This window comes from Megalobrama amblycephala, linkage group LG4 (assembly GCF_018812025.1).
Source record: "Megalobrama amblycephala isolate DHTTF-2021 linkage group LG4, ASM1881202v1, whole genome shotgun sequence".
Taxonomy (NCBI): Eukaryota; Metazoa; Chordata; class Actinopteri; order Cypriniformes; family Xenocyprididae; genus Megalobrama; species Megalobrama amblycephala.
In genome coordinates, this window is record NC_063047.1 from 48,474,411 (window position 1) to 48,489,543 (window position 15,133).

Consider the following 15,133-nt stretch of genomic DNA (forward strand, 5'->3'; position numbering starts at 1 on the left):
TCCAACACTCTTTACATTTAGGAATACACCTCTATAAATTTGACCTTTTTGTTTGAAGAACTAGTAACACCTTAGTTTAGGGTCCAATTCTCACCGTTAACTAGTTGCTTAATATTAGCATGCATATTAGTAGCATATTGGCTGTTTATTGGTACTTATCAAGCACATTTTAATGCCTTATTCTGCATGACCTTATTCTACATTCTTAATCCTACCCAATACCTAAACTATTAATAAGCAGTGATTAGGAGTTTATTGAGGCAAAAGTGAGAATTGACCCTAAACTAAAGCGTGACCGAAGAACTATAAATTCTTTAGGTAACTAAAGTCAACTAATATAAAACCAGTAAGTCTAATAATTAAGTTGAAACTGAAAATTTTGTTACGTTGAAGATTCAATGAAAATAAAAAAGCACCTGTTATGACGGTCCATTTCAGCTGCACCGTTTCCATTGAGCGCTGCTTCAGCCATTTTCTCTAGTTTCGATTTTAGGTCTTCGTTCTTCCGCTGCAGATCCACAATAACCGTGTTCAGGAATTCAACCTTCAAATCAATGTCAAAAAAATAAAATGACTTCAGAGCAATGACAAATGTTTTCAAGTAGTTTGCAATGGACAACAAAAGTAAAATGATTTTTGAGAATAACAATTTACAAGGTTCCTACGCATTTTCCATTTCAAAAATCCAAACATTTCCAGACCCAAACCTCGATCGTATTTGGTTCATACAGCATTATATTTGATATATAGTACAATCATCTGTGAATATTTTCATTGGTTTTCTCAAAGTGATAGCATGCACTGACATGATGAGAAGAAACCGCTTTATAAACTGCCTATATTCACCTCTGACATCAGTCTGATACTGTAATTGTGGTTTGACGATGCACGTTCACCAGCCATCAAAGTACAGTCTGATTTAGATGATCGTTTGCTCCTTTATCTGTTGCTGATTTGAGTAAACATTTGTGTAGTGAAGTTAAAAAGAGACTAAAGTTTTGCGTAATGAAAATGTGAGCCTTGAATTCATTTTGTTGTGTTTGATTATTGATCATTAAATGATCACTAAACTTTTGCCATGAAATCACTCTGCTTGTGTGATCAATTTATTTTTTAGAAATTCTTAATTTTATATTTAAAAAAAAAACTGAAAAGGGGAAACAGTCTGGGAACACAGTTATTTTTCCATTCAGTTTTATTTTTTCCATGCTTTTCTAGACCTAGAAATTACTCAAATCAAATTCCGTTCTATTTCAAACTGCATAGGAATCCTGAATTTAATTATGTAACTAATTCAGAATTAAGAATTTTCTTAAGTTAAGACAAAAAGTGTGTCAAAAAACAAACAAACAAACAAACAAACAAACAAACAAACAAAAAACCCATAAAACTTTGTTACTAACACTGTAATTGGTTGTCTAAGGCCCTGTGTACACCTGGTATTAAGAAGTGTTTTGGTCGATCCAATCACAAATGGATGACGCTAAATACAGGTGTAAACGGGGTCTAAAACCTTTTAAGCTTGTCCACTTTCGACCACTTCCAGAGTGTAGATCAGTGTTAATTTTGACAGCAAATTTTGATTTAGTGTTAATCATAGTCTTTTGACTAAAATTACATTTAGTTTTAGTCATATTTTAGTCATCGTGAATTGGTTTAGTTTTAGTCTAGTTTTAGTTGACTAAATATCGTAAGATTTTAGTCGACTAAATCTACGGGAGATTTAGTCGACTAAAATCTAATTTAGATAAATTGTAATGCATTAAGCATTTCTCTAACAATACACAGATCCAATACACTGATAGATCTGATATTCCCCAAACTATTTCGATTCACCCAACTGTACTTTGCCTGCCAAAGCGGACGGTTTTTCACCGTTCAAGCGCAAAAAGACAGAAAGAGCAAAAATCAGGACTTTTCAGGGATTGACACACTTTTCATTGAGGTACTATTATAGTTTTTTAGTTTTTCTGCTTTCATTGTAATTTTAGTTAAAAATTCTAGTCATTTTTTTTGTGTTTATGTCTTTTAGTTTTTGCTTTTAAATGTCTATACGTTTTTATTGTTATTTTAATACCTCAGGTTAAGCTAAAGCTTAGAAACTAGATTAAATAAAATAAGTTTACATTTTTTATATATATTTATTTTTATTTCAGTTAACATTTATTTCAAGTAATGAAGATTTCTTTGGTTTTAGGTTTAGTTAACTATAATAACCCTTATACTTGTAAAATATATTGAATAATGTGTCAAATAATGTTCTTAGTCTTTCCTTCCTGTGACAGAAGATACAGTAGTTTACTCTGAATTAAATAGAAATTAAGTTAAATACAGTTTATTGTGTAAACAAAACATCACTAATGACCAGGAAAAAATAATAATTATAAACCATCCCGAAATACACGTGACTCTTATTCTGAAATGTCTGCAGTCTGCACTGTAGCAGGCTGCTCATGAGGGTGATAAATATGCATTCTTACAACCATCTAAAACATACTACCATATAAACATCGTGTAGTAAACATTGTCATAATTCATCAACATTACCTCATAAGCAATCGCTTGGCATAAATGTGCGCTATTCATTAATTGTGAAGCAGTGCTGCTGCACGAACCTGTAGAGGGCGCAACAGCGCCGCATTTTCTGCGGTTAAATCAGCACGTTACACTTCAAATGTGCGCATGTTCCACACAGGACAGCTGTCCTGACTGGATATCTTCCCAAATCGTCCCTCTCTTTCATTTACATCTCATTTTTATTCGTTGACGAAAATTAGAGTAGATTTTAGTCATAATATTAGTCATTCAAAATTTTAGTCATAATTTTAGTCATTCAAAATGATTTCATTTTTATTTAGTCATCGTCTCGTTTTCGTCCATGAAAAAATGTCGTTGACGAAAATTATGACGAAAATTATTCGTCAACGAAATTAACACTGGTGTCGATGTGGTCGAATATGTTCAAACAGCCACAAAAGACCGTCTACTGACCTAATGCATAAACATTATGTGAAGAGCACTAGCCAGATGGAATTTAAACATTGTCGGCTGAAGATCTGAAGTTTGGTTTGAAGATGAAAAATGTCCCAAGCACAAAGTTCTCTCACCGTTCCTGATTTCTAACACACACTCACAGTGTTCGGCTGGTCTTGTGGCTGTCAGAGCAGAAATGAAAGCTGATGTTCTCTGTATGTTTTTCCGTCATTTCCGGTCACGTTCATATGTAAATTGCGCAAGCTTATTTCGCACACTAGATTGAAAGACCTGAAAAAGCCCATACATTTACCCACCCATAGACCCCCCCCCCTTTGAAGAAATCAGGACAGAAGTGGTTGAAAGTGGACAAAAGAGACGGATTTATACGGGAAAGTGTCTCCCTGGTCTACTTGTGATCAGATCCACCAAAACGCATCTTAATACCAGGTGTAAACAGGGCCTGAACAATGCTCAGTCTGATGTTGTAGGTCAATGGGCCAAAAGAACGGTATGTCAATATAATAATGCCTTTCATGACTGGAGAAATACAGCATAAATGGGAAAAATCTCCACATACCTGATGCTCAGCATTCTCCTTTGCCTCCCTCAATGTTTTTGAGGCAGAATCATCTGGTTGGAATGTAAAACACACATACAAATCGGTTATGTAGATTAAACAAAATCTAGAGTCTTACTGAATTCCTCTATGCAGTTCAATTTCATTTTACATTTAACCCGTGATATTTATTTTTAACTGATTTAATAGAAACATGCTGATTTAAACCAACTATAAAATCATGTGTGGAGTGGTACCTGAGGCGTCATCTACCCTGCTGGTGATCTGAATGTCAGCTAGACTCCTCTCGAGACCCTTCAGTCGCTCCTGCAGCTGAGCATTCTCAATCTTGTGTGATTTCAGATTGGACCGCAGACTTGTTATCTGCTTGCAAGAACCACACACACACAAAAATTTAGCGAAATTGAAATTTGCACATACACACTCTAATCCAAAAGGATGTTACCTCATTTTTCAGAGAATCTAATTCTTTGTCCTTTTCTGAGATCAAGGCACTCTGTGTTTGGAGAGATTGCTGAAGTGCTGCTTTCTCCTTTTCTGTCTCTTTTGTTAAAGTGCTTTCCCTGTGCAGAAGACAGATTGTATGTGTGCATTCTGTATCCATTAATATGGGAGTATAGGCTCAGAATGTCTATATTAAAGGTGCCCTAGAATTAAAAATTGAATTTATCTTGGCATAGTTGAATAACAAGAGTTCAGTACATGGAAATGACATACAGTGAGTCTCAAACTCCATTGTTTCCTCCTTCTTAAATAAATCTCATTTTTTTAAAAGACCTCCGAAGAACAGGCGAATCTCAACATAACACCGACTGTTACGTAACAGTCAGGATCATTAATATGTACGCCCCCAATATTTGCATATGCCAGTCCATGATCGAGGCATTACACAAGGGCAGCCAGTATTAACGTCTGGATCTGTGCACAGCTGAATCATCAGACTAGGTAAGCAAGCAAGAACAATAGCGAAAAATGGCAGATGGAGCGATAATAACTGACATGATCCATGATATCATGATATTTTTAGTGATATTTGTAAATTGTCTTTCTAAATGTTTCGTTAGCATGTTGCTAATGTACTGTTAAATGTGGTTAAAGTTACCATCGTTTCTTACTGTATTCACGGAGACAAGACTGTCGTTATTTTCATTTTTAAACACTTGCCGTCTGTATAATTCATAAACACAACTTCATTCTTTATAAATCTCTCCAACAGTGTAGCATTAGCCGTTAGCCACGGAGCACTATCAAACTCATTCAGAATCAAATGTAAACATCCAAATAAATACCATACTTACGCGATTAGACATGCTGCATGACGAACACTTTGCAAAGATCCATTTTGAGGGTTATATTAGCTGTGTGAACTTTGTTTATGCAGTGATAGAGTCGAGAACTCGGGAGGGGGCGGAGAGCGCGAGCAATTAAAGGGGCCGCAGCCTAAATCGGCTCATATTTAATGATGCCCCAAAATAGGCAGTTAAAAAAATTAATAAAAAATAAAAAAAATCTATGGGGTATTTTGAGCTGAAACTTCACAGACACATTCAGGGGACACCTTAGACTTATATTACATCTTTTAAAAAGACGTTCTATGGCACCTTTAAAACAACAATGCAAGGACTTCTATATATAGTAGAGTCAAAATTGTGTTCAATTTCCTGTAGTTGCTTACCTCATTTTTATCTTCTTCAATTGACTGTTGAGGCTGTCACGCTCCTTTTCGAGCTGCATTAAGAGTGAACAGAATTTAATATTTATGCAAAATAGAAAAGCAAAATCCTTTAGTATTTTCAGCTTTTTTCAGTAAAAAATTAAAAGAGCAGGCCTGGATTTCCCGAAACCTGCTTAACTCTACGTCATTCTTATACCTTGAGCTGGACCTTAACGTTAATACGTGTTTCCCGAAACGTTCTTAGTCAAGTATACCTTCTGTAAGTCATACTTTCGTAAGGTTGGTCTGGAGCACTCTTAGCTATACCTTATCACTGTTGACAGTCAATACGAATATAATTCGGAAGCTGTAATACACCCAGTGTTCGATTAGGGTTATGGCAAAGAATAAAATGCAAAGATTCACTGCTAAATTCAAATGTGCTTTAGCGCTGATCCAGAGACAGACGCGCTTCGCGCTTGTCATATATCACAACTATTCTGTGTTTTTAACCTGATCAGGTTTATTTTAGGTTTCAGACATTTAAATACACATTTGAATTAAGTAGGCTACTGCATAAAAAAGACATTTATAGTTTGTTAAAATCAAATTCCATACACTGATGTCTACGGAAGCTGCAACAATAACCCTTTCAATTATATAATTTGACAGTGTTTTATTCATATCAGATACACATTGTGTATGAATAATAAAGTTTTCTCTATTCTTCTCCCAGTTCACCGGCCACATACTTTTATGTATTTCGGGCAATATTTCGTAAATCCGACAGCTCTGAATTGCCGTGCAAACTCATCGCGTGATAAAACACATTCACTTCCACATATTTTACAATCGGAATATATCATACAATTCATGATATAGCTAACAAGTTTGTGAATATTTTGAATAAAAAAATGAAAGATCGATATAAACGCGATACCTACATGTCTGTCAGCTGTATGACGCGTCTCCAAGGAATTAAAACTTTGTTCTAAAATAACAGTCGCCTTAAACTCACGCTGATGGGGGAATATAGATAAATTACAATATAGATTGTTTGCAACTTGGATTACTTTTATGACATCCCATGAGTCCTGATAAATGCAATTTCTACTTCTGAAGTGCTTCTTTTTATAAAGAACACTGATTTCTCACATAACGCAGTGAAGCAGCCCCTGTATAGAGTGAATTATCGATTCTCGAGCCATCGATATCAACCAATTCAGCACCGCCTCCATGGACAGCACCAGGTAACGTCGCACTTAAGAAGATATACCTTAAGCAACCTCCTAAGGGATAGTTCGGGGAATATGCCTAGAAACGGTATATCTTCAGTTAAGGTCTACGTTTAGAGTCTTCGTAGCCCGCTAAGAGACAACGTTATCGTGAAATCCAGCCCAGATCATTTAGAAAGTCATAACTCATTTAAATGGCTAGAGTATAGAAGTCTCAATCAATCAATTTATGGAAAACAGTGGTCCATGTTTTTTTTTTTTTTTTTTTTTCTCAATTATAGTCTGATGTAGACAGACTTTTTAATTCCATAACTGTTTGTCGGCATGCTCTGAAGATAATCTGGTTACATTTTTGTGAAAATCAGGAGGAGGAGTTTGAAAAAGTAAGTTTTTCTGAAAATAAGTAGAAAGATATAAATATATTGGCATTTGGTGGTGCTAGAGGTTTTGAGTTAAAGACTGTAAATTTGCTGTGGTTATTGTTCAGATTATCTTCTATCTGTGTACCAAATTTCATAACTTTCCTGCAAGCAGTTTTATGGGCTGCTATAGACTCGATTGTGGGAGATGAAGGAAACTTACAATAACAAGCCTTTGGCTGCTAATAATATCAATAACAAAAACAATATGGTTTCATGCTTCACGCTCAGACCCCAAATAAGAAAATCGTACAAATATAATAGGGTTCCACCACTTAAAGCCACCAAATTAATTCACTTTGGATGATTGAATATGTTCTCAAACCAGTATAACCACAGTGTAATGTGCATCAATTCTACTCGACTATCATAAAAAATGATTATATAAACAGCCATAATACCTCGTTTCTCAGAGAGTCTAATTCTTTGTCCTTTTCTGAGATCAAGGCACTCTGTGTTTGGAGAGATTGCTGAAGTGCTGCTTTCTCCTTTTCTGATTCACTTGTTAAAGTGCTTTCCCTGTGCAGAAGACAGATTGTATGTGTGCATTCATTCATTTTTTTGCGGGTGCAAAAAGTAGAGTCCCTCTATACATGACACTATTACAAATAAATCCTTTGTTGTTCCTTACCTCATTTTCATCTCCTTCAACTGATCATTGAGGTTGTCGCACTCCTTTTTGAGCTGCATTAAGAGTGAATAACATTTAGGGCTTTCAAATTAGCACATTAATCAATCATCACAACAATCACAATAATTGCATTAAGCAATGCACAACATTGATCCATTTCATTTTTTAGAATTCAAAATTCTAAATTACACACATCAACGGTTAACATACATTTAGTAGAATGTTGCTGTCTTTGTGGCTGCTGGCAAGTTCCATGGTTAGCTTTTCCTTCTCATTTTTCAGATCATCCACTGCCTGGGTTTTTTCAGCAGCTGCTTGTTTTAACTCCTCACTGAAACACAACCAGCATTTATTTCAACAACACAGACACACAAAACAGTGTGAAGGATTCTTACACCACTTGCTCTAAAAACAGCTATAAATGAAAGCAGTTCTCAACAATTCTCTAACCTTTCTTAGAAACGTAAGACTGTATTATTTGACACTGACACTATCTGACATCAATAAAAAAAATGGTGTAAATATTTGACATGATAACAAATTCCCACACTTTAGATCGGGCCAGATATTTTTGTAATAACAGCTGATTTTCAGCATGCCCAGGAGCGCCATCATTGGGGAACATAAACAGTGAGACGAATCAATGCATTTCACGCAAATCGATTAATTTACGTAATCGACATAATCGTTTACATCGACGCGTCATTCTAGCCCTTTATGTGTATGTATAAAAATAGAGATTGAACGATGTATCGATTTACCGATATTTTCCCCGATATTTAAGCATTTTACCACAATCGGTTATCGGTTTTGTAATAACGGATTTACCGATAAACGCTGCCATCTTGTGGGTGTTTTGAGAGTTGCGCACAAGATCGCCATTACAGCGCATCTGAGGGGAGACAAGACAACGGCATGCACAGGTAAAGTATACTTACCTGCTTTGCTGTAATTATTAAACTTTATTTAACATAACAGCCATTAATGCACAAATTAGATGTGTTTCATAAATGCCTGAAATGTAGCTAGTTTATGCAGCTTGTCTCTAAGAATAGAGACAAGCTCACAGAGTCACGTAAGATAATCCATCAAGTCCTGTCCCAATAAAGGTGTAACTTTGCATGAATTCAATAATACAGCCATGAATGAGCACATGTTGGAAATAAAAGCACTGAATTTAATTGTCTCTCTGTTGTCTATGCTCATCATTAGTCTCGTGAAGGCGTCTGGATTTTGATCTTTACTCAGCGGGTTGATGCTCGGTCACCGCATGTAACTTTTAACAAGATTCACTTGTTTAAAACACCGTAATTATATAAGCATTTACTATATAACTATTAATTCGCTAATAAACATCCAAGTAAACGCAACTCTATGGAAATTAATTATTACCTCCGCGAGCAATCACAGTTTAAGTATAGTTCTGTGTAAATGCATAGATAAACAGGGCTTTGTCAACTACAAAAACATTATTAATAATTCTGATATAACATACCAGTTGAGAAATGCAATAAAATATGTTTTGTTTATTATATATTCCAGAGAATATTATTCAGTTATTTAACATTATCCAGCGAATTATTCTTCACTCTTTAAACTATTAATCAGCTTATAAATCTAGTAAAACTGTAGTTTAAAATGAAGTATTACAATTCTGCAAAGTTGATATGAATTTATTTTCTCCATTTGAAAACAGACATTCTACATTTATTTTGCTTATTGTTAACATTAGTGTTGCTGCTGATTCTTTTTATAAATACAATTATTTTTGTAATATGAAGATTAAAATCAACATGAAAGACTACTAATTTTCAACTAAAACAGTTTAGTAACAATGCACTTTTTTATCTTTTGCAATTTCATTTATTGGTGTATAAATAAGATTTGTTTTGTTTTTAAAACAGCAGGAGCGCAACAAGATGCTAAGGCACACTTGAGCGTGAAAAAGACACTGAGCGCCTCGTTACGCTCCTGCCGCTTAAAAAAACGTTGTGCTCCCATTGAAAACAAGTGGGAAAGTACGCTAGCATCTAGCTAGTTTACATTAAAATATATTTGAAGAATTTATTATTATAATGGTTATAACTGGTTATTAAAATCTATAATCGATGCATGGATGCCCTTTTTGTCACCTAGTATTTTACATGGTTGAGTAAATAAAATAAAAAATAAAAAAAATCAGTAAATAATTAAGATTTTAAACTGAGTGAAAACTGGTCATGAATATAAAACATAATTATCAAAGATTTTTATTTCTGTTTATATTGCTACCATGGTTATATTTATGGTGATTTAAATATTATGCCCCTTAGATATTTATGGTGAAAATAGAAGAAGAAGTAAATAAATACATTAATAAATTATATATAAACGACAAATAGAAACAACATTTCTAAAATCTTTGAATAAAAAAAAAAAAAAACTAAAACTAAAAAAAATAAATAAGTCTGGTCTCACTTAAAAATCTTTTCATAAGAATCAACCGAGTGCTAGAGGAGTTCAAACCATCACAGTCCAAAAATATGCATCAAAAATATGCTTCAAAGATATTGGATTTTTAGCCGTTGACAAAAACTTGTGAGTTAATCTAGAGGGTAAATATCAAAGAAAATTAACTTTAAATTTCACAATTCTCCAAACAAAACAAAGAACTGCAGTGTGGGTAAATGGTTAAGACACTCACATCTCTTTACTGAGGCTGCTGATCCTCTCACTGTTAGAACTCAGATTCTCTTGATACTCTGAGTTCTGCTTCGTTAGAGCATCCAGCTACAAAACGTACAGAGAAAACAGCTTAGAAATATTTTGGCAATTTTCTGATCATCTAAAAATATACACAACATAGGACAAGGACAACCTGAAGCAGACACTAATAAATTATGAATAATTCTGCACATATCCGAGGAGAGATTTACATAACATTCTGCCATCTCATCTGTGGCATGTTGTCAGATAACACAGAAATAATATAGACTCGTACCCCAGAACGAAAATAGCACATAAAAATTCTGCAGGTTTAAAAGCAGAAATGTGAAGGTTCACAATGTGAACATTTACATGAATTATTCAGTAACACTGTGCTATTTGAGCTGTAAACATCTCTGAAAATCATCCTTGACTGTGCAGATTGATTAACTTCTGGTTATGCTTTACAGACACAATTTCTCTATGTGAATCTTTACCCATTTAAACAGTCTGTTGCTAGTTTCCTTACTTGTAGGGTTACTAGCTATACATGGTTGAATGACTGCACATACTGAATATTACTGCACATTTAAGATTACCAACTTTTTATCATACTAGTCTCATGTAAACATGTATATTGGTTACATTTTGTGGCTATACTTTCAAAACAGTCTGTATTTTAAAGTCACCATGAAATCAAAATTGATTTTTCATATTATAAATGATTATAAAATTATAAGGGATTTATCCATGCATATCATTCTTTTTTTAATTCATGTGCTCTTGTAATCTTTTGTAATCTCTTTTCTTGTAAGCTCTTGTAAAATCATATACATTAAAATAGGGAAGATTTCTGATTCACGCTGACTTTAATTTATCCCAGTTCAATGCTTCAACCGGTAATGCAATTTTGAATGCGCCACAATATATTTTCTGTGAGGATAGGCATATATTTCTTGTGAAACTTTTTCAACAGGTCAACAATATGGTACAACAGACATATAATTTACAACTTAAACAATCATAACTGTATAACCTTTTAACTTCAATTAAATTTTAGTCACTGAAGATTTTACCTTATTTCTCAGAGAGTCTAATTCTTTGCACTTTTCTGAGATCAAGGCACTCTGTGTTTGGAGAGACTGTTGAAGTGCTTCTTTCTCCTTTTCAGATTCACTTCTCAAAGTGCTTTCCCTGTGCAGAGGTTGTTTAATGTGTGCATTTTGCATTCAAGAGAAAAAAAAAAATAACCTTAGTCATCATTTCAGTTTCCTTTGTCAATAAAAACAAAAATAAGTTTAGTAGAATGTTTACACTGCCACTCTCCATAGAGTAAAAAGCATGCAGTGACCAGGGGAAGCTAAGTTTTCAGATTTCAAATCATAGATGAATGAGATTTCTATTGCATGACTTCAAAAGACTTGTACAGTTTCTAAATTCCTACTTATATAGGGATACAGTTCACAAGTCACACACTCTTAAAATAAAGGTTCTTTATTGGCATCAATGGTTCCATAAAGAACATTTAACATCCACGGAACCTTTCCAATGCACAAAAGGTTCTTTATAGTGGAATAAAGTTTCTTTAGATTATTGAATTTGTTATTCACACATTTTGGAACTTTTCGGAACATTTATTTTTAAGAGTGTATTGACAAATATGGTGCTCAAAAGTTCCTGTTTCACTGTATTATTTCATTGTATGGAAAAGAGCAGCTTGTCTGCTAAACATCCCCTTCTGTATTGTGCACAAAAACAAAAAAAATAAAACACACACACACAAGTTTGGTACGAGGGTTAGTAGATGATGACAATCACATTACGCCATTTGAGGGTGTAGGGCAGAGACTGACTGGGATGAAAATATACACTTGTCATGTCTATAAAGTGCTATAATAAATTGCTATAGTGCTATAAAGTAGAATAAGACAGCTATTACAGTAGTTTAAAGTGCCTCAATTATGCTTTTTCAGATTTTACTTTTCATGCAGTGTGTAAACTAGCTGTTTGTGAATGTAAAAGATCTGCAAAGTTTCAATGGTCAAAGTGAGAGGATATTAGGAGAGATCAGTTAAAGGGGTGGTTCAATGCGATTTCACTTTTTTTAACTTAAGTTAGTGTGTAATGTTGCAGGTTGAGCATAAACAGCATCTGCAAAGTTACAGCGCTGAACGTTTAATGCAAACGGAGATATTGTCTTTTAAAGTTATGGCAGTTTATTGCCTACAAAAACAGCCGGTTTGGACTACAACGAGCTTCTTCCCGGGTTGGTGACATCATAAACCCTTGCTATTAACATAAACACTGCCCCCGGGAACACGCAACAAAGTGGGCGAGGCCATGTGGCGCAGCAAAATGGAAGCGGAAGAGTTGTGTACACCGAACGTGAGCTGCGTGACGCGTCAAAAGATAATAGAACCCATTATAATCTGTGATATTTTCTACATTGGATGCGGCACTGAAGACAGCTTCCAGAATCTACACGAGTTCAATGCTGGATTTGCACAAAAGCTATTACTGAAAGATGAAGCAGTTCCCACTTTAAAAACAGAAGCTGCTGTTTATTGGCTTCAAACTGTAAGTACGTTTTATTGTTTGTACATGTCTTTTAAACGTAATGTTATAGTTCTGTTGCTATTTTTAATGCATCAAGGACATATACAAAGAGCAACTCGTATTTGCTAGCCAGTTAGCTAAGTTCTAGTGCAACAAACACCAACAAACGTCTCTGTTCATAGACAAATAGTTGTTCATGCTATAAATTAAACAATACCTTTACAAAAATGTGACTAGTCAGTCATGTATTCGGCTACAGTAAAGCTTTAATCAGTATAAAAGCTAACAAACAAAAGTGACAGCATATCTAAACACGTTGGGTCTGATTCGGCTCAATTTGATACAGCAATATAGACGCCATTATTTACATTTCCAGCTTAGCGCGTAACTACGAATGGTAAGGGGCGTGGCATTTCCGGACGCTTCAGCGAATCATAATACACTGGGCCAGCTAACAACCTGCTAACCAATCTGAGCACACCGCGTATTTCGGAGGGAGTAGCTTAATAGAAGCAGGAAGTCAAACTAGCCGTTCATATGACAGTGGAAACAGAGGTATAGAATAAAGCTAAAATATATGAAAAATACAGCGTTTTTCAAAAACAAAGCATTAAGACATATTAAATTGTGCCCCCAAAACACAATCAAGCCTAGAAAAAAAACATTGAACCACCCCTTTAAAACGTTAAAGGGTCAGTTCACCCAAAAATAAAAATTTTGTGAATAAAAGCCTAAATTAAATCTGTTCTTCATATAAAGTGATCGAGTCTCTCGAGAAAATTTGGACTAAACCGCTCAATTCATATGGATTCGTTTTACGATCTCGTTAATGAACTTTTTGAAGCGTCAAAGTGGTAGTTGCGTTGCTGTCAATGGAGGGACAGAAAGCTCTCCAATTATATTAAAAAGATCTTCATTTGTGTTACGAAGATGAACGAAAGACTTAACGGTTTGGAACAACATGAGGGTAAATTAATGATGACACAATTTTTATTTTTGGATGAACCATCCCTTTAATCTATCCTCACTGTCATGCAATTGGGCCAACAAACTTTCTCTTGCTTATACATACAGTAAACATGGCTTTGACAAATAGGAAAAATTCCTTACCTCATTTTCATCTCCTTCAACTGATCGTTGAGACTGTCAGACTCCTTTTTGAGCTGCATTAAGATGACAGCAAAGAGAATTCATGTACTTTTCACAAAATAGTACATATAGCACAATATAGTACATATTCAAATTATTGTTAGATTAGGCAATAATTTGAATAAACATATTTAGCCAACAAAGTTTACAATAAATTTACATAAACTGCTGGTCATTATTTTACTCAATTGAACAACATTTCTTGTCATTTAAATATGACTGACAAGCAAAATAAATAAGCAAAATAAGAAAATAATTATTTTAAGTATTTCCTGGCACAATATAAACGAGTAAAATATTACATGTCTTTTGGTTAACATACATTTAGTAGAATGTCACTGTCTTTGTGGCTGCTGGCAAGTTCCATGGTTAACTTTTCCTTCTCATTTTTCAGATCATCCACTGCCTGGGTTTTTACAGTGACTTCTTGTTTTAACTCCTCACTGAAACACAACCAGAACTCGTTTACTCAACAGAGCCACACAAACTTGTTAGGGTAATTATAAATTACTCAAACTACACAATTTCAGCTGATAAAGAATTGCAGTGTGGGTAAATGGTTAAGACACTCACATCTCTTTGCTGAGGCTGCTGATCTTCTGACCGTCAGAAGTCAGATTCTCTTGATACTCTGAGTTCTGCTTCGTTAGAGCATCCAGCTACAAAACGTACAGAGAAAACAATGAGCAACTTGAAGCAAGCACTAGTAAATATCAATAATTCTGCAAACATCTGAGGATAAATGTATGCATTATATTCTGTTGTCACATCTGTGGCATGATGTCAATTAACACCAAAAAATAATATTGACTCAACAAAATACAGTTTATCACATTAAAAGTGCCCCTATTATGTTAAGGCTCCTAATTTTCTTCTGGAGGTTTACATGCATTCAAGTTCAAAAAGACACTTTAAAGGGGTGATTGATTATGATTTCACTTTTTTAACTTTAGTTAGTGTGTAATGTTGCTGTTTGAGCATAAACAACATCTGCAAAGTTATGATGCATAAAGTTCAATGCAAAGGGAGATATTTTCTTTTAAAGAATGTGCTGTTTAAGGACTACAACAAACAGCTGGTAGGGACTACAACGAACTTCGTCCCTGGTTAGTGATATCACTAACTCTAAAATTTACTTAAACCCTGCCCCTGGGAACTCACAACAAAGGGGGTGAGGCCATGTTGGGCTGCTTTAGAGAAGAGGAAGAGTTGTTGTAGTAGAGTGCTGTTGTCATGCCGTCATTTTACGCC

At 34.7% G+C, this 15,133-nt stretch overlaps 1 protein-coding gene across 4 annotated transcripts in view; it reads right to left on the reverse strand.

The window, feature by feature from the left end:
* Positions 1 to 15,133, reverse strand: part of clip1a (CAP-GLY domain containing linker protein 1a) — a 56,181-nt gene that overhangs the window by 1,357 nt on the left and 39,691 nt on the right. For 3 of the 4 annotated variants that reach the window (XM_048189688.1, XM_048189687.1, XM_048189685.1), the window contains 13 exons: positions 14,456 to 14,541; positions 14,205 to 14,325; positions 13,844 to 13,896; positions 11,254 to 11,371; positions 10,176 to 10,261; positions 7,703 to 7,823; positions 7,493 to 7,545; positions 7,263 to 7,380; positions 5,229 to 5,281; positions 3,999 to 4,116; positions 3,790 to 3,919; positions 3,554 to 3,606; positions 417 to 544 (listed from right to left, as the gene is read on the reverse strand). In XM_048189688.1, the coding sequence (XP_048045645.1) occupies positions 417 to 544; positions 3,554 to 3,606; positions 3,790 to 3,919; positions 3,999 to 4,116; positions 5,229 to 5,281; positions 7,263 to 7,380; positions 7,493 to 7,545; positions 7,703 to 7,823; positions 10,176 to 10,261; positions 11,254 to 11,371; positions 13,844 to 13,896; positions 14,205 to 14,325; positions 14,456 to 14,541 (1,238 nt within the window). The remainder of the gene's footprint in view (positions 1 to 416; positions 545 to 3,553; positions 3,607 to 3,789; positions 3,920 to 3,998; positions 4,117 to 5,228; positions 5,282 to 7,262; positions 7,381 to 7,492; positions 7,546 to 7,702; positions 7,824 to 10,175; positions 10,262 to 11,253; positions 11,372 to 13,843; positions 13,897 to 14,204; positions 14,326 to 14,455; positions 14,542 to 15,133) is intronic. The other variant, XM_048189686.1, reaches the window with a different exon arrangement.